Source organism: Lepidochelys kempii, chromosome 13 (genome assembly GCF_965140265.1).
Source record: "Lepidochelys kempii isolate rLepKem1 chromosome 13, rLepKem1.hap2, whole genome shotgun sequence".
NCBI lineage: Eukaryota > Metazoa > Chordata > Testudines > Cheloniidae > Lepidochelys > Lepidochelys kempii.
The window spans coordinates 38,123,237-38,142,004 of record NC_133268.1 but is presented as its reverse complement, the minus strand read 5'-3'; the positions used below and the strand labels follow the sequence as shown (position 1 = coordinate 38,142,004).

General features: G+C 49.4%; 3 gene segments (V, D, J or C); all 3 read left to right on the top strand.

Moving 5' to 3' along the window:
* Nucleotides 1-18,768, top strand: part of LOC140896790 (Ig gamma-3 chain C region-like) — a 144,131-nt gene that overhangs the window by 63,274 nt on the left and 62,089 nt on the right.
* LOC140896669 (Ig gamma-1 chain C region-like) overlaps nucleotides 1-18,768 on the top strand; it is a 75,962-nt gene that overhangs the window by 25,744 nt on the left and 31,450 nt on the right.
* LOC140896666 (immunoglobulin heavy constant mu-like) overlaps nucleotides 1-18,768 on the top strand; it is a 49,043-nt gene that overhangs the window by 23,339 nt on the left and 6,936 nt on the right. The window contains 6 exon segments of the C gene segment in view: nucleotides 6,919-7,227; nucleotides 8,729-9,055; nucleotides 9,368-9,688; nucleotides 10,918-11,232; nucleotides 16,716-17,021; nucleotides 18,665-18,768. The exon segment at nucleotides 18,665-18,768 is cut by the window's right edge and continues 196 nt beyond it. Of these exon segments, the coding sequence occupies nucleotides 6,919-7,227; nucleotides 8,729-9,055; nucleotides 9,368-9,688; nucleotides 10,918-11,232; nucleotides 16,716-17,021; nucleotides 18,665-18,768 (1,682 nt within the window).

Sequence of the window (18,768 nt, the reverse complement as noted above, 5' to 3'; positions counted from 1 at the left end):
CCTCTGAACTTTCTCTAAGGGTCCGCTAAATAGACTGAACTCTCTACGTCTCTCTGCCGTAAGGCATGTTTTCCAGCCCATATACCTGCACCCAGCACATTTGGGTCTTATCTCAGTTTGGTCTGCTAGGTATAATAATACTAGAAGAGCGGTGAACAACATCAAACCAGTTGGTAAATACTTGTAAAATTGCTGTCACGTGAAATGGGCAAAATTAAAATTACAATGTGATTACAGGAAATTATACTTCCAAAGGCACTACAGCGTTCTGCAACGGTGTTTAAAACACTGGAGTAAGCCTAACGTGTTGACGCAGTATGGTGGGTTGACATTGCAGGGTGCCATGCTGTTCCACTCTGTCTCAGGTTCTTAGCTGACGCCAACACCACGATATCTTAATCTGGTCTGATCTTTTGCATCACTCAGTCTCACACGTGATAAACCCAGTCACCATTCAAGATTAAACAAGGTTTGGGGTTTGGTACGCAGAGACCTCAGCTTGCTTAGCACCACGGTAAATACACCATTAAAAACCCTTTCAATCTTTTATTAAAAATATAGAAAAGAAGAGAACCAGGTAAAGCCTGTGAAATGTAACATGTTAAATACAGCTTTCATTTTAACAACATTCCTGGTTCCCTTCCCCTTCAGCCAGACAGAGATTTTAGGAGGAAAAAAGCCCTGGTTTGATGGTTCTTTTAGATGGTATCAAAGATGGTAACAACTGTCCTTTCGGGGAAAAGAGAAGAAGTTAGTTGAGATGGGCTGGGGCTGTCACTGACGCTGTTGTTGTTAAAATCTGATCCTGTTTCCTAGAAGACAAAGCAAACGCACATAAAATGGGGAGGGAAAAGACCAGCAAAGAGAGAAAATGCAACTTCTGTCTCTGGTGTTGACTTTCACTTGCAACCTCACTGATGGTGAAACACAGGCATAGCACCCAGTTTTACCAGCCACTCCGAGATATGGCAAACTCGGACCAGCATCAGGGTGTTTAGAGCCTTGCTTTTGTTTGGCCCCTCTCTGGTCACAGGCTGACAACGGTGTTGCAGAATGTTTAGTCTTGGCTGGCTAAGCCAGACTATTATCAGACAGAAGGAGAAAGAGAGAGAGAAAAGAAATATGGTAGAAAAGGAAATGGACACATTGTGGGGGTGGGGGGAGACAAAGTCTCGCATCCCAGGTAGCGTTTGGAATTCAGCCGGAGCCGGTGGAGGTATCAACTGGGTTCCTCTCTCTGGTCCGTCTGGTCAGGACATCTCTCAGGATTAGGGTTAGGGACTCCAAAAGAAAGTGTCAGGCAGAATAGCCCAGCCCCTCATTGTGTTGCCCGCCAATTAGGCCTAATTCTCAACACACCCATTTTGGTTCACTGATTTTTGTCTCTCATTGTTCTTGTTTACCAGGCATGATCTTAACACAGTTCTTGAGTTACATCAGTGGGTGTTTTTGCTTGGATTAATTCAGTCTGTCTCCCCTTCATGCCTTTTCCCATCAACATTTGTTGTGATAGGTTATTGTGACCTCTTACAAACATACGCTCGCTTTTTACAGTCGAGCGCACAATGCGGGTAGCTTTGTAGGCCAATTATCGCAACAACACCCCGCCCAAGAAAACTGTGGATGCTTCTCCAAATGTTTTCTTATTTCCTCAAGTCTTTCTCCCCGAAGAGAGTTCTGGGTCTCCTGACCAAACATGCCATGAGGGCAGCAATTCCCATTCTCTTCTCCTCTGGATTTCAGAAGTACAAAGGCAGCCATGAAATCATTTCCAAGCATCTCATAGCAGTCCCTGGTTGGAATTCAAGGGGAATGGTTCTTATATTGTTACTTTTCCAGGTCAGTTCACCCCAGAAGGTGAATAACTCACCTTAACTTGAGCAACAGAAGCAAGAAAGATTGAGGAGCGATATTCTCCTGTCTTCTGACTAACAAGCTTAGCCATTGGCCGGTCCCCTCATGGACAGGCTTAGCCATTGGCCAATGAACCCAGGCTGCAATTTCAACTCTGCTCAATAGCAAGAAAATGGAGACTGCTATAATTATCACATGGGTGTGTCAGTGATGAAGCACCATTGAAAGAGATTGGTGTGACATGCAAATCTGCCTTTGCAAGGTAAGACCAGCTCTTTGGTGCAACTGGATACAGTCACCGCACTCAGTAGAGATTTACTCGTGTTTGGATTTCACCAGGTAAGACGTAGCTGAGATGCACGTATTTTAATGGTCCACTGGGTCTGCTGGTAAGTAACAGAGCTGGGAGACTGTAACGAGTGAGAGGCAGAAAAAGGATTATTTTATATTAAGACCCTGAGTGTTCGGATTCTTCTCCAAAAATATGCCCTTATGTTTTTTGCAAAAATAGGCCAGGGAGAGCTCACAGAAACAGGATGGGCAGGGAAAGCCCTGGTATGGAAGGGTGATCCAATGGTTAGTGACTTGGATTCAATTCCATCATTTCCTGCGTGACCTTGGGCACATCACTTAGCCTGCCTATGCCTCAGTTCCCCATCTGTAAATCAGGATGATGGTATTCCTCCTACCTCAATGGGGCATGTGAGAGGATAAAGATATTAAAGTTTGTGAGGTGCCCAGGTACAATGGTAACAGCTGCCAGAGAAGTACTCAAAATCGAGACATGTTGCTGCAGAGTCGGAAGCAAATAAGTTCAGTGAGCATTTGAGAAGGTTCATGATGATCTGTTTTGGTTCAAGAAATGTCTGAGGTTTGGGGAGGTGGATGTACTGGAATAAGCAGCTGTGGTGGAAGGCTAATGTACCAAGGTTGCCTGGACCCCCAGGGGGTGGGGGCAGGGCAGGTGAACTACCAATTCCTATTACTTCAATGGAAACCGAAGGGCAGAGCCTGTAAATTGTCACAGCTTCATTGACAAGGGCATCAGTTCAACAACTCATTGATTCTCCTGACTAATTACTCCCTGACTTCTTCCAAACATTTCAGGAGCTTGCAGTAAGGGGTCTGGCGGGAATGTTAAAAATATTGTGCTTGGAAGGGAGGATGATATTCTGAATGTATTTATAGGGTATCCAGATACAGGAGAGATATGAGAGAGATGTTTTGTAGATATGAGAGAGAGAGAGAGAGAGAGAGAGAGAGAGGGGATGTATATACTTGTAGACAGCTATCTTTTCTCCCTTGTAGCCACCTTTTCTTTCTTTTAACGTCTCCTGGCAGTTTGTCTTCATTATACAAAGGGTCTCTTCTGGTCCTTGCTCCTGTGAAGGTGGTGAGAAGTAGTTGGGTGGTTCCTTGCACCATGACTGGTGGTGGAATGTCCACTGCAATTTGACCTGTTTAGAACTCATCAATTCGTGGAGTTTTAGGGCAAAAGAAGGGATCACCGTGATCGGCACGTCCCCCGGCGATCCCTGGCCCAAGCCCCCACCTTCTGGTCGAGCAGAGCAGTTAGAAAGAGAGGCCAAAGCTGGCTTTAAGGACTCCGTGTCATGGAGAGTCCACCAGAATCCGGAAATAAGAACTGCAACCCCCAAAATACTGTAAAATTGGGAAAACCACCTGGGAGTGAATATTTCATCCTCAGTGAATTGCCCCTGTACCTGTCAGTGTCCCGGAGAGGCAGATTGAAGAGCCCAGAATCCGAGGTGTATGGTTTGAAAGATCTGTTTGCACAGAAGGGCAGGGACTGGAGGAGAAAGGGCACTTGTTGAGTTATCTCTTCCATCCGTGACTTGTGGAGGGCTTTTCTCTAGCTTTAACAAACGGTGTTGTCACCAATAGGGCCCTACCAAATTCACAGCCGTGAAAACCATGTCACAGACCATGAAATCTGGTCTCTCCCCATGAAAACTAGTCTTTTGTGTGCTTTCACCCTATACTATACACACTTCACAGGTGAGACAAGTGTTTCTCAAATTGGGGGTCCTGACCCAAAAGATAGTTGCAGGGGGGTCACAAGGTTATTTTAGGGGGTTGCAGTCAGGCCTGCTGATGGGGGGGGCAAAGGGGGCGATTGCCCAAGGGCCCGGATGATTTAAAAGGGCCCGGGGCCTCTGGCCACTGTCACGGTAGCAGCGGCCAGAAGCCCCGGCTCCAGTCGGTACCGAAGGAGCCAGGAAGGAGCCGGAGGGAGCAGTGGGAGGGTCCGGGGGGGATTACTGGCAGGAAGGAAGGAAGTAGGAAAAACAATGAACAGAGACACGGGGCGGAGCTCTGTAGCCTCCAAGGGAAGCTGGGAGCCCAGGCTGAACCGCTGGTGCTTCCCCAGCTGGGCCTGCGCCAGGGACAGACTTTCATTGAAAGTCTTTGTGTGCCCAGCCCGGGGGGACTTTCTCCAGCTGGACCCAGCCCTGGGCTCTGCCACCCCCGGCCCGGAGCTGCAGGCACCAGGAGCCGGAGAGACCTGGGGCCAGTGCTGGGCAAGCAGGAAAGAGGAGCTGCACAAAGGCCCCAGGAGCTGCAGGTCTCGCAGCTCCTGGGGATCTGCTCCCAGGCGGGGCACGTGCCTGGGTGGGGCCTGGACAGTGATGGAGCCACTGCCCTCCTGCGGCCCCCGGCTCGGGCTGGCTGTGCTCCGGGGCAGTGCTGGGGCGACAAAGAGCAGGCGGGGCCCAGGGGGCTTTCCCCTTGTGTGTCTGGGAGGGAGAGGTCAGGCAGGGACGGGATGGAAAATCACCCAGAGAGGGGGGGAGAGGAAAGATGGTGTGAAATGTGGGGGGGGGGGAGGTTAGGGGGGTTGAACTATCTCTGTGCAGCCAGGAACCCCCAGAGGCGGCCGAGCTGGTGTTAGGGGGAGGGGGACGAATGAAATCCCCTCTGATTTGGCCATTTCTCTCTCCAAGAGGGAGAAAATTCTCCCCCATTTCTCCCTGATTATCACTGATGGGTATAAAATCCAGGCAGGTTTCTCTCCTTTTCTCTCACGTTAGTGACCCTTTCTCTCATCTCCCCCTCCAATTTTGCCCCATTTTCTCTCTAATTCATCAATGTCAATGTAAAATCTCCTCTGATTTGGGATATTTTCCCATGCGTTTGACCTGCAGTGAAGTGTCCTTTGTCAGGTGGGAAACTGTTACCCTGAGTCATTCCCCAAATGGGAAGGGGCTTAGTGGGTGCAGCTTGCAGAGCCCTGAGACGCAGCTGCCCATTCTCTGCCAGCAACAAGGCATGGGACAGCCCAGGAAGGAGAAACTTCTGCAAATGGAGATTGCCCTGCCCCAGGTTACCCCCTCCTAGCTCCTGCCCCCCACAGTTGCCCAGTGCAGCTCCCTGCAGCCGCTAGCTGCTAGTCACCTACCCCTGCTGCTGCCCCCTCCCCACTGCTGGGGAGTTTTCCTGCTCCATACCCCCTCACTCGCCCTCTTAAAATACCTCCCCAAATGGCTCCCTGCTGCCCACGTAGACTGGTGGTGGTGGGGAACTATCACTTTTGCTTTATTAGTTGAACTTTCATATGCAGTCCCGTCCCCCTTCCTCCCCATCCCCCGGGCCCTTTTAAATCACCCGGGTGGGCCGCAGGGCTCCTAGGCACATGTGGGGTGGTACTGGCAGCAGCAAAGGCAACCGGGCGGGCATGTGAAAGGCAAAGACAGACCACATCCACGCGGGCGCGGCTTGTGAGTAAGTGGCGTAAACCTCAGCCATCCTTTTCTAGGGGGCCCATGGACTGTTCTGCCCTGGGGTCCGGAATTGCTGTTGGTGGGTCTGGTCGCGGTATGGCCACCCTTACTTCTGCCCTGCCTTCAGAGCTGGGCGGCCGGAGCACGGCGACTGTTGGCCAGGCACCCAGCTCTGAAGGCAGCGCCCTGCCAGCAGCAGCCCAGAAGTAAGGGTGGTAATACCAAACCAGGCCACCCTTCCGTCTGGGCTGCTGCTGGCCGCGGCTCTGCCTTCAGAGCTGGGATCCCAGCCAACAGTCATAGACTCATAGAATATCAGGGTTGGAAGGGACCTCAGGAGGTCATCTAGTCCAACCCCCTGCTCAAAGCAGGACCAATCCCCAATTTTTGCCCAGCTTCCTAAATGGCCCCCTCAAGGATTGAACTCACAACCCTGGGGTTAGCAGGCCAATGCTCAAACCACTGAGCTATCCCTCATATAACCAGTTGCTGCTTTCCAGCCACCCAGCTCTGAAGGCAGGGCCACTGCCAGCAACCGCACAGAAGTAAGGGTAGCAGTACCACAAACTCCCCCTGCAATAACCTCATGACCCGCCCCGCCAGCTCCTTTTTGAGTCAGGACCCCGACAATTACAACACTATGAAATTTCAGATTTAAATAGCTGAAATCATAAAACTGACAATTTTTAAAATCCTATGCATGTGAAATTGAATAAAATGGACTGTGAATTTGGTAAGGCCCTAGTAATCAAACAGAGGAAGGGATTTAGGGAACTGGCTTCTATTCCCAGATCTCCCACAGACTCCCTCTGTCACCTTGGGGAAGCCACGTCATCTCTCCAGGCCTCAGTTTCCCCATCTGTTCAAGAACAGTACTGATGCTCACTTCACACTGGAGAGCTGAGGAGGGCTGGACTCTCATTGTGAGGCGTGTGGGGAATATTTCTGCCTTATAAAGGACCAGAGTCTCCTTTCAGCATCACTTGCACAAAACCAGAGCTAGTCCTCTGGAGTTGCTCCAGGTTTACACTGGAGCAGCCGAGGTCAGAATCCCATTTCTCGTGTTTTTCCTCCATCGCTCGGACACCACTTCACAATGGAAAGTTAAAGGGCGAGAGAAGGTCTGCGACAGGCCCACGGTCCCACAGCAGCTGGGAATAGAACCTCAGAGTCCTGACTCCTTTCCCAGTGAATTGGCCACTGGGCCAGGCAGCCATCAGGCCACAGAGGGAGGTGGATGGACGGATGTAGGTAGATCAGTGGCCGGTTTTCAGAGTTTTCCCTTTTGATGGTTTCTCTCATATTCTCTTCCTTTTTCCAGCGACCCGCACAGCCCCCTCCGTCTTCCCCCTGGTTCCCTGCTGCAGCAAGACCGGCAATGTGCCCCCGGACACCAGCTTGGCCTGCCTCGTAACTGGCTATTTGCCATCACCAGTGGACATCAAGTGGAATTCTGGCCAAGTGACCAAGGGGGTCAAAACTTTCCCAGAGGTGACGATGAGCAATGGGCTCCACACCCAGAGCAGCCTGCTGATCCCCTCCGACAGTTCCCAGCAGGGCGACCCCTACCAGTGCGACGTGACGCATCAAGGCACAGGGAAGACAGTGTCCGGGAAGTTCCCTCAGGAATGTAAGACATGCGGCGGGGGGAGGAGGGGGCAGCCAGGCTGAGATTTTCAAAGTGCCTAGAGGGTCTGGGAGCCAGTTAATCTTAATCCACATCCCGTAGGTGCCTCTGGAAAAATCTCACCCTGCAAGAGTGGGGAAAGTTTGGCCCCGTGTTGAAACACACTGAGCCCCGGTGCTTTGTCATTGCAGAACTCCCGCCCCCAGCGCCCCTCTCCGTGGGCCCCTGAATGAGGCAAACCTCAGGGTGAAATGTACCCCTGGGCAGAGACCTATGTTCCACTAAAGGGGAGGTTTTTCAGTCCTGCCTAAAGGATTTAGGCACCCATTTCCCATGGGAACGTGGCATGTAAATCCCTCAGGCACCTTGGGAAATCTTAGACACGCAGCTGGTCTGAAATGGCACCTAAGCCTCATGCTGCCCTTCTGTACAGGGGAAATCTTCGGCTCACTGCCTTACTCCCTCACCCTCACCCAAACCCAAACCCAGACCCAGACTCCTCCCACTGGGGGGGTAGAACAAAGCCCATTCGCTCCTTCAGTCCAAAGGCCAGGTTTGTTCACACACAAGGACTCAAAGCAAAACCAGTGGAACTCAGAGCACAGGCTCCCAGCCACCCGGGGCCCCCCCAGCGTTCAGCCGGCTGGATGGGGAGCACATGCCCCCTTTCCCACAAGGTCCCCTTTCCCGCATGGTTCCTAGCCCTCCTGCCTGGTCCGCATCTAGAGATTTCCCCCTCAGGTGCTTTCCTCAGCACTGAGCCAGAAGCTTTCCCTTATATAGACTGCAGCAAGCAGCCCCATGAAACTCCAATTCCCAGCAACCACTGGCCCTAACGGGGCTACACCCCCTTACAAGCTAGCACTCGCTTACACCTCTTTGTCATGGAGCTGTGTGTGTTCCTTGCACTCCGGCTGTTCTCGGGCATCTTTTGAAATGGATACAACCCCAGAGCAGCAAACCTAGGCATTCTGGGGTCAGAACTTGAACGGGTGTAAATCGACTGATCTCCACGGAAGTCAGTGGCCCTGTGCTGACTTACATCAGCTGAGCATTTGACCCTTTTTCCATAATCAGACACAGTCAGTCCTCTCCCAGGTTTTCTTCTGATGCCATGTCATGCTCTACAGCACCACAGTCCCCCTTAAACAGGACATTAATTAAGGAAAAGAAGTTCAAAGAAACACAGCTCAAGTTCCAGCTTTGTCCCTGCTGTTTACCAAGAAGAACACACTCCATGCAGCACGTGCAGAAAGAATGCACGGAAGCATTTAATATTTGCCTAAATGATTTAAGGGCCCTGTTCCCATTTGTTTTAATCCCTTACATGGCTGTGAAGTTAATCCCTAGAGGCTGAATAAAGTACGCAGTGTAAACACAGCACAAGAATGTGGGGTTTTTGCCAGTGCTGGGAGGACTGTAGAGTTAGCACTCTCTCGGGAAGGGGAGTGGGGATCTACAGAGAGTGACGCTGGACTGTGTTTTCCCCTCTCTCTGCTCTCAGTGTGTGGTTCGGCAATGCCACCCCACGTTCACCTCCTGGTCCCCACCTGCGAGGACAGCGCCACAGAGAGCCAGCTGGAGCTGGTTTGCCTCCTCCTGAGCTTCAGACCCGGGAAAGCCGACGTGAAATGGCTGGTGAATGGAAAGGAGAGGAGCCCCCCCACCCCAGCCTTTTCCTCTGCAATGGGCACAGATGGCTCCTACATGGGACAGAGCCGCATGACCGTCACCAGGCAGAGCTGGGAGACGGGGGACGTCTACACCTGTCAAGTGACCCACCCAACAGTGGGAACAGAGCTCTCCATGCACAACACCAGCAAGTGCTTGGGTGAGGGGCTACGCCTGTGCATGGTGGGGAGGTGGGGTGGAGAGTTACTCAGAAACCAGCCCTGCCTAAGGGTAGGTGGGACTGCACCTAGACCCCAGTGTGATGGGAGACATAGGAGTACCATAGAGAAATTGATACTGTTGGTGGATGGGAAGAGAAAGAGATATAATGGGGGGATGGACGGATGGGATGGATACTACCAGGGTTCTGATGGAGGTGGATGGATGGATAGATTAGACTAGATTTCGATAGTCTTTTTCTGCCTTTCCACATTATTTATGCTGGTCAATGACATCTCTTTGCATTTCTCAGCCTGCCTCAGAAGTTCACTTGACCCAACCATCTACTTAACCAAACCCTCCTATGAAGACGTCATCAAAAATTCTGGTCATGTTACCTGTCTAGTTTTGGGTTATGACTTAGCAGCCAGCAGAATCGCATGGAAAGTGGATGGGCAAGTCAGTCCTGCGGCGAAGACAGAAACTCTCAAGAAGAACAGCAATGGGACCACCAGCCTGGTCAGTTCTCACCCTGTGTCACTGGCCCAATGGGGACAAGGCACCATATTTACCTGCAAAGTGACCACACTCTGTTCTGGAGACCTAACCCAGGACATAACCCTGAGCAATGCAGGTGAGTAGCCTTGGCATCTCAAAGGGAAAGGCAAACTCCAGTCACTGTTAATTGGGATTAGAGGGTGAAACTCACCCCGCAGAAGTCCTAGGCAGCCTCTAAGACCCAGTTAACCCCCCGACACGTAGGACTTTAGTGGAGCCTAGGCCCTCAGCACAGGGGTGTATTTCAGCCGTAATTAATATTTTCCCTGTGAATCTCTCATTCAGGGGATCACCATTAATATCCAGTTGAGAGGTTTTCCCAGTACTCACTGTCTTCTTATGATTGAATGTCAGCTCCTCTAAGAATTTCACTCCCCTGGCTCCCTGGGATCTGGGGATGTGGCCTGTGAGGGACTTAGTGTCCTATTTGTGACTCTGATCTGATGTGCGTAAGTACTTCTTACCTCTGGAAATCAGGCTGGTGCTTGTTGCCCAGCATTTGGCCTTTCAGGGATATTTCTGGTGAGAATCTCTAATGGAGTCCAGTGGAGTTAGGTGCCCAAATCCCATTGAAATACCCAAGGTGTCCAAATCCCTTGGCTAGCCTTTGAAAATCTCAATTGTATTGAATTTTGCTGTGAGCATTTGAAAGAGGGAAGAGGCTCCATCTGAGTGAGCAAATGGGTTGGTGACCCAATGTCATGATGATGCATGGTGGAGACTTGGGGTGAAGAGGAGATCATGTGGTTCAAGGTTTGGGGTGAGGGTTCAGGTTTGGAACGCAGGAATAGCTCAAAGCCCCATGTCCATCTGCATTACTGTAAAACCAAGCTGAGGATAAAGATCAGGAGGAGGATGAAGACTGAGATGAAGATGATGTCAATGACAATGAAGAAGGAAATGAAGATGCTGAAGGAGAAAAAAAGAAAGAACGTTAGAATGCTGGAGAAGATGAAGATAAGGAGGAAGGAAGTGATTATGAAGACAAGGGAGGTGAAGAAGATGAATATGATGATGGTGATGAAGACGAAGATGAAGATGATGATGTTAAGTTGCCATTTAAGGGTGAGGGGAAGGCTCAGGACTTCATTTGAATCTTTGGGTGAAGGTCATGGGCCTTTGAGTTTCAAGGGAGATGATGCTCAAGGGTTGAGTTTTTATTTTGCTTAGTCTAGCTTCACATCTATCCTGAACAACTGCCCTCCCTGGCCCCTTCACACAGTGATAGCTGCTGAATCTCAGTCCTTAACTTAGACATGCAAACCAAGTCTTATTCTTCTCTTGCCCCTTTTCCTTTTCATTTAGGCATCAGTAAGAAGGAGCCCTCCGTCACCATCTCCCGAGCCTACCATGAAGACATTTCTGGGAACAGAGTCTCCTTGACTCTCATCTGCGAAGCTAGTGGCTTTTACCCTGAAGAGATCAGCATCTCATGGTTAAAGAACAACTCCCCGGAACTCAAGTCCAGTTACAACAATGGCCCTGTGTCAGGAAGTGGCACTTTCTCTGCCTACAGTGTCCTGAAGGTTGACAAAAGTAGAGGAGCAGTAAATTACACCTGTGTGGTGCATCACCCGGCCATGGAAGAGCCCAAGAGAGTTGTGGAAAAGGTGTCCCTCGGTAAGTGGATTCTCAGAGGCAGGTGTTAATTTGGGGATGTCCACATGCTTTCTTATCCCAGCCAATGGCATGAACAACTGCATGACTCCATGTGAGCCCTGGTGGGAGGGGTGCAATGAAGGATTTATCTCTCCATTATGATGCCATATTTGGTGAAACGAAGAACTGCAAGATTTATTGCAACCTGAGCTGGGTAGGGAATGTCCCCTCTACTCCAGTGCAGGAAATTTACCTTTTCCCCCAAGGCACTATCCAGTCTGAAATGCCCCAAGCAATGGGGATCCCAACCCACCCCTTGAGGAGATGATTCCACAGCCTTACGGACCCCATCACCACTAAAGGAAGTGCAGGAAAACTGTCCTAATTGCAAGAGGGAATTTCAGGGTGGGAGCAGAATGTAATCTCATTGGGCTGTGATTTGGCCAAGATATTGGGGTGGACACTCTTGCTCTTGGGGAAAGTTCACAGAGGTCTTTCATGGTTGGGAGGTGGTTCCCTGAAAAATTTCTTTCCTTCTTAACCATGGATCCCTCTGGGAGTTGTTTGCTTCACACTTAGACATGGATTCTCATGGTGGAAGATTCACAGTTTTGTCCTTCTGGTCCCTTCTTATTTCTCAAATTTGTTGTCAGCACATTGGAAATGCCTTCGTGGATCTGCAGCCATGACAGGCACCCAATTAAAATCTGTTCTCAAGGGAAACGTGAGCTGGGGTGGGGCAGATTCCATATCGGATTCAGAAGCTGATGAGTGCATACAAGCACAGGAAAGAAACCCCTCAGCTCCATTGCCCCACAGTGTGGCTTGGGCATCCATATGAATGTGGAGTCCCAACTCCAACAGCATGTACTTTACAAGGCTAATCTCATGAGCGACACCAGGCATATCCTTCATACATTGTTCGATAGAGCAGACATCAGACTCTAGGGTGCACTTCAAAGGCAACAACTCCAAACACCCCACACAACTGAACGGCGATGCTCCCGTTCAGCTCGGTAGGTGCACACACCCATTGCACATTTTGGATTTGTTGGTGACTGTGGCACTCTAGGATACAGCATGAGGCTCTTTCTTTCCCACCTTCCTTGATGCTCCTGCATGTTGCCTCATGAAGACTACCCCTTCCTTTCTTTCGCTAACCCTCCTGAGGGATTGCTATCGCTCCACGCAGGTGAGTCAGCCCTTTCCTAACCTGTTTATACACATCTACTCTATTTTCCCTTTTGCTCAGCCTGGCTGCTATCAGATTAAGCTCTGGGTTTTTTTGCAGCCCCAACCAATCCACAAACACCCACAGTTGAACTCCTGCAGTCCATAGACTTGGAGAAGAAAACTGTGACATTGAAGTGTATTGCATATGACTACAGGCCCAAAGGAGTAACAATCAAGTGGCAAGGAAAGCTACACCCTGCAAGCGAGCAAAGGATGGAGGATGGTACATACAGAGCCAGCTTTGAAACAACTATGGACAAATGGGACGAAGAGGCAAATTACACGTGTGAGGTGGAGCATAAAGAGACAGGGGGAAAGGTGACCAAGAAGACCGTCGGCAAAGGTGAACTAGAGAATGATCTACTGTAACACCAATATTTATATTCCTGGTGATGTGATAAAGGCCTAAATGTGCCAGTTGGCTGATTCAGAGCGTCAAGGAGAGAAGATACAGGAATGGATGGACCAGTCATGGATAGGATGTGGGGATGTTGAGCTACATTGCCACATAGTCTTAGTATGGTAGCAAGGCTAGGTTACCAAACTAAACAGGCTAATGGGTGCATTCCAGCATGGCAATTCTTATCTCTTCTGGAGTAAAAGGTGACAGGGGTCATTGAATGGATGGATTTGGATGGAGAGAGAGAGATGAGCTGTATGGGGATAGATAGCTAGACAGATGGACAGACAGACAGATGGATGATTCTGGAGGGTTTCTGTCAGCACCCCACCGTGACTCTGTTTCTCCAAGCAGACTGGATGCTCCCCAGTGCCCCCACAGTGACACTCCACATCCTGCCTGCCTGCCCGAGCCCAGGAGCCAGTGACACTGTTGCCTTGCTCTGTTCCGCCAGTGGCTACTACCCCCGGGGCCTGCAGCTGACCTGGCAGGCGGGTGGGAAGGAGAGAGAGGGCACCCAGGCTGGACTCCTCCAGGGGAAAGATGGAAGATTCAGCTCCTCCAGCAACCTGACCATGTCCCAGGCAGAGTGGGATGAGCTGGGGGAGTACAGCTGCCATGTGACCCACCCTGGGACTGGTAGCACCCAGCTCAGCACTACCAGCAAGTGTGCAGGTGAGTCAGCTCCCCTAATGCCCCCTGGATCCCTCCCCTTCCCCCCACCTGCTCCCCCTCCACTCCCTGACCCCCTCTCCCCTCCCTACTCCCCCACCCCCTCACCTTCTGCAGCCCCCTCTGCTCTCCACCCTGATCCCCCCATCCCTTCCCACTTTGCACCCCCTACCCCATCTGCAGCAGGCCTGGTCTACTCCTCCCTGCTCCCCAAACTCCTCATTGCTCCCCCTGGCATCCCTGTCCCCCGACCCTTCCCTGATTCTGCTCTGCACCCCTCACCCTACCCCAAGCAGCTCCCTCAACCTCTCCCCCATCCCTTCCCTCCCTGCAGCCTCTCCCCACCACCACACCATGTGAAGGACATGTCTACCTTTCTTCTCCACTCCAGCCTGTCAGGGGAGCATCCCCCTGCCAATCCTGTACCTCCTCAAGCCATCCCTGGAAGCCTTGCTCACTCGAGGCGAAGCCCTCCTGACTTGCCTGGCAGTGGGCTATGAGCTGGGCCAAGCAAGACTCACCTGGGAGCTGGACGGTGCCAACTGGACTGCCAATGCCACCGTGGGAGAAGCCAAAAATCACAGCAACCAGACCCAGAGTCTCCTGAGCCACCTAGCCATCCCCAGGGGAGTCTGGGACTCCGGGAGAAGCATCCTCTGTAGAGTGACTCATCCCTGCTCGCTGTTCAAGGGCATGGAGGAGACCATCCAGAAGTTCAGGGGTGAGAGAAGGAGAAGGGACTCAAACAATAATCAGTGACTTTGCCCTAATGCTTTATAGGGGGTAGGGACAGGGACCCCTCCCACTCCTTACTGAAATACAGCCACCCACGGGAAGGGGTCAGGTACTATAAGCCCCAGAGAGAGAGAGATGCAGTCATATGATGGATAGATGGATGTATGCAGGGATGAATGTCATTGGATGGATGGATGGATGGATGGATGGATGGATGGATGGATGGATGGATGGATGGATGGATGGATGGATGGCTGGATGGATGGATGGTTGGGACATTGCATGGATGGATGGATGGATATTTATGGGGATAAATAGTTAGAGAAGAGGAAGAATAGATAGGTAGATGACAACCAATCAGAAAGGATAGAGAGAGTCCAACACCCCAAATTCTGTAGCACAGCTCCCCCTAGTACAGAGCTGGCAAATGAGCCATTTAATGTCCCCTACTTGGTTCTGGATCAGAGATGGGACCCACAAGAGGGGAAAGACCCCATTTCCCATTCCCCACCCCCTGAGCCAGCCAATCCCCTGCCCTGGAGCCGGGTCAGAGCCGCTGCCCCCAAGAGGGGAGAGGCTCCATATCCAATTCCCCAACTCCATTGACTTCAGGGTTTCAAGTCAGTCTTGATGAACTCACATTGCACTTCCCCTCCATACAGGTGCCAGCATAGCCAAGGCTCCTTCAGTATCCCTCGTTATCCCATCGCCAGCACAACCCAGCCCCAATGCTGAGGTGTGGCTCACCTGTGAGGTCTCTGATTTCTTCCCATCTGAATTGCTCATTGAATGGAAAAGGGACAACCACAGCATTGAGCCCTCTGGATACATTACTCTTCCCCCAGTGGCTAAAGAGAGGAATTCAACCTTCTCTACCCAAAGCTACCTGAAAATCCCAGTGTCTCAGTGGGAAAGTGGGGCTGTATATACCTGCTTGGTAGGCCATGAGTCCTTGCCGTCTATGCACTACACCAGCAGGACTGTGTTAGGTGAGTCTAGATGCCAGAAAGAATTCCCTAGCAGTGGGAAGAAGTGGTGGGCTCTGTAAGTCTGGGGAACCATTTTCCCTAAGGGAAGGGAGAATCCATTTCTCGGGATTTTTAAAACTAGGACTGGGTGGCCCTCCCTGGGGAAATCGACTCGAAGGAACAATTCAGTAATGACTTTTCATCTCAGTATGATGATACTGTGGAGGGATATGAGGGTGCAGATTGTGAGCTCGTGATATCTCATCATGATATGGTGATGTCTAGCTTCACACCCCTGCACTGTGGTGTTGCTGTGGGATGTAGCTGCATTGCGACATGGTGGCTTTATGGCACAGAGTAATTTCACACCAGCATGGCACGATTTATGCTGCATAGAAACGGGACACACTATCAGGACATACTTTGTCATGATGTGCTGTTATTATGTCACAGCAAGATCTCACTTTGTCACATCATCATATTTTGTCATGACATTGCTATTTTTTCATTATGTGGTGATACATAGACATGAGTTGTGATGTCTTGTCATCACGGGATGGTGTCTCATCATGACTTGGTGATGATTTCTGGTGGTTTATTGTATACTGCACTGTAGTGATATGCTTTTTTTTTTTTGTTGTATGATGTCTTGTCATGAGATGCTGATATTTTGGCCTGCTAGGATTATACTTTTGTTAATGTTTTGCTGTAACCTGGCAGTGTTCTGTCATGACCGTGATTATTCCTGATGCCATGACCTGTCGCCTTGATGCTGTGTTGTGAAATGTTGATGTCTGACTGTGGCAAAATAAAGATGCCCCAGGATGCACTGATGCTGCATCTCAACATGACGCGGTAGTATCATGGAACAGTGTTTGTACCGCATCTCAGCATGGCGTGAATGCACCATGATTCAGCATTTGCACTGCCCCTTGATACAAAATGATGGAAAAATTGTGTCACAGTTTAGTTATGTGTGTTTGCGCGGCAGCTCAACACTATGCAGTCATTTCATGACATAGTGTTTGCATGACACCTTGACATGACCTGGTTGCATAGCAGCATCTGCATTGTAGCATGACATGAGACAGTTCCCTTGCCACGGGCCCACGGTTTGCGTTGCATCATAGTATCATACGATTGTGTCATGACTCAGCATTTGCATCATAACATGACATGATGCAATCAGGTGTCACTATGGAGCATTGGCATTGCAACCTAAGGATCACCACATTATGATGATAATCCCCCAGAGCCATAGGGAGGCATGGTCTGCACTTTCAGAGTTTGCATCTGAAGAGCTTGGTGGTTAGAGATTTCCACTGAAAGCTAAATCCTTCACCATCCTTGCCTTTTCCTTCTACACAACACTCACATTTCTAGGTGTAATTACAGTTCACCTTCTCTTCAGCTTCCTAGCTTCCCCACCTTCAGCATCCTCCCCCCATCCTTCTGCATAAATTAAATTGCAACAAAAAGCCAACCCTTTGTTTCAGATTTCCTGGAGCCATCTCCCCCAACAGTCACAGTCTTCCACGCACCAGACATAGGTGGGCATGAGAATCTGACCTGCTTTGCCACCGGCTTCTACCCAAAGCACCTAGACATGCAATGGACTTTCAACAAGCAGCACCTCAACTGCAGCTCTCCCTCCTCTCCAACAGCCCTGGGAGATGGGAGGTTCCAGCAGAGCTGTCAGCTGGTGCTCAGGGCAGCCGAATATAGCACGCTGAAAGCCTACACCTGCACTGTGATCCATAGCTCCACTAACACGACCCTGGAGAAGGCACTGCACTCTACTGGTAAGCACTGAGCAGGACTTAGCTCCGCAGGCTGAGATATTCCATGCTTCCTAGAGGATTTAGGTGACATTTATGGAAGTTGTGTGTCCAAAATCTCTTCCTCCTTCTTGGGTATCTTTTCTCTGGCCACAGCTTCCTGTCATTGTCCCCTTCTCAACAGTGCCCAAACTCACATTCATGAAGGTTGCCCCCTTTTTGCAACTTTCATCTCATTTCTCTCCATTTAGATCTAGGAATATTCCCCTAATTTCTCTGTATGCATGTCATCAGCAAAGATTGTTTGTCAATTCTCAGTCATGAATTGTCCAGCATCAGTAGTCATCTTGCAATTATCATCCGTCAGTACTCATATGTCAGTTCTCACTTACCAAAAGTCGATTCTCAATTATCAATCATTAAGTATTGAAAATCAATTCTCAGTCATCATTTGTCAATTCTTAGTTATGAATTGCCAAGTATTAAAAGTCCATTCTCAGTTATCATCTATCAATTCTTAGCTATTAGTTGTTGGACATCGAAAGTCAATTCTCAATGATCAGCTTTCAGTTCTCAGTTTCAGAGAAGACTACAAGAATGATTAAAGAATTAGAGTGATGTTTATTCTACTTATCTTGACAAAGAGAAGGTTAATGGGTAGGGCCCTACCAAATTCACAGTCCATTTTTGTAAATTTCACAGTCATCGAATTTTTAAAATCTTGAATTTCATGGTTTCAAATATTTAAATCTTAAATTTCATGCTGTTGTAACAAAGGATGAATATGTATTTAAATCCAGTAAAATATAAACAGGTAAAGCCCTTAAGTGAGCATTTCTCAAACTCGGGGTCCCGGCCCAAGAGGGGTTTGCAGTATTGCTTCTGTGCTGCCTTCAGAGCTGGGCAGCCAGAAAGCAGCTGTCCAGACACCCAGCTCTGAAAGCAGGGCAGAAGTAAGAGCGGCAATCCCTCAATCCCCCTACAATAGCTTTGCAGTCCCTTTTGTGTCAGGATCCCCAATTTGAGAAACATTATGTACATCTGTATACTTTTACCCTATAGTATAGTATAGGTAAAAGTATACAAAAGACCAGGGGAGACCAGATTTCATGGTCTGTGATGTATTTTTCATGGCCATGAATTTGGTAGGGCCCTATTAATGGGTGATTTAATCACCGTTTATAAATAGCTACATATGGAAAAAATTGATAATAGAGGGCTCTAAATTTAGTAGACAAAGGTATAACAAAATGAAAATATCTGGAAGTTGAAGTTAGACAAATTCAGACTGGAAATAATGTATACATTGTGGGTAATTAACCACTGGAAAAAGTTGCCATAGGCTATGGATTCTCCATGACTGGCAATATTTAGATCAAAACAGGATGTTTTTCTAAACGATCTACTCTAGTTCATGCAGTAAGTAACTCAGGGAAGTTCTCTGGCCTGTGTTATGCTGGAGGTCAGACTAGATGATCACAATGGTCTCTTCTGGCCTTAGATCTATGAATCTATGAATGTGTGACACAGAAACCCAGTAGGAGCTGAGCAGCTCAGAAAAAACATACCCTACACTCTAAACTTTAAGGACCCATAATCTGAAAATCCCCCACTGATTGGGCAGATAGCATTATGTGTGATCACTTCCTTGATGGTTGGCTCTACAGGCTGCTGGGAACCAGAATTGCTGTCCACCTACATACAGCCGCCATCTTTGAAAGAGCTTTTCATGAACAAGATGGCTGCTGTGACATGCAAGACCTCCCTGGCC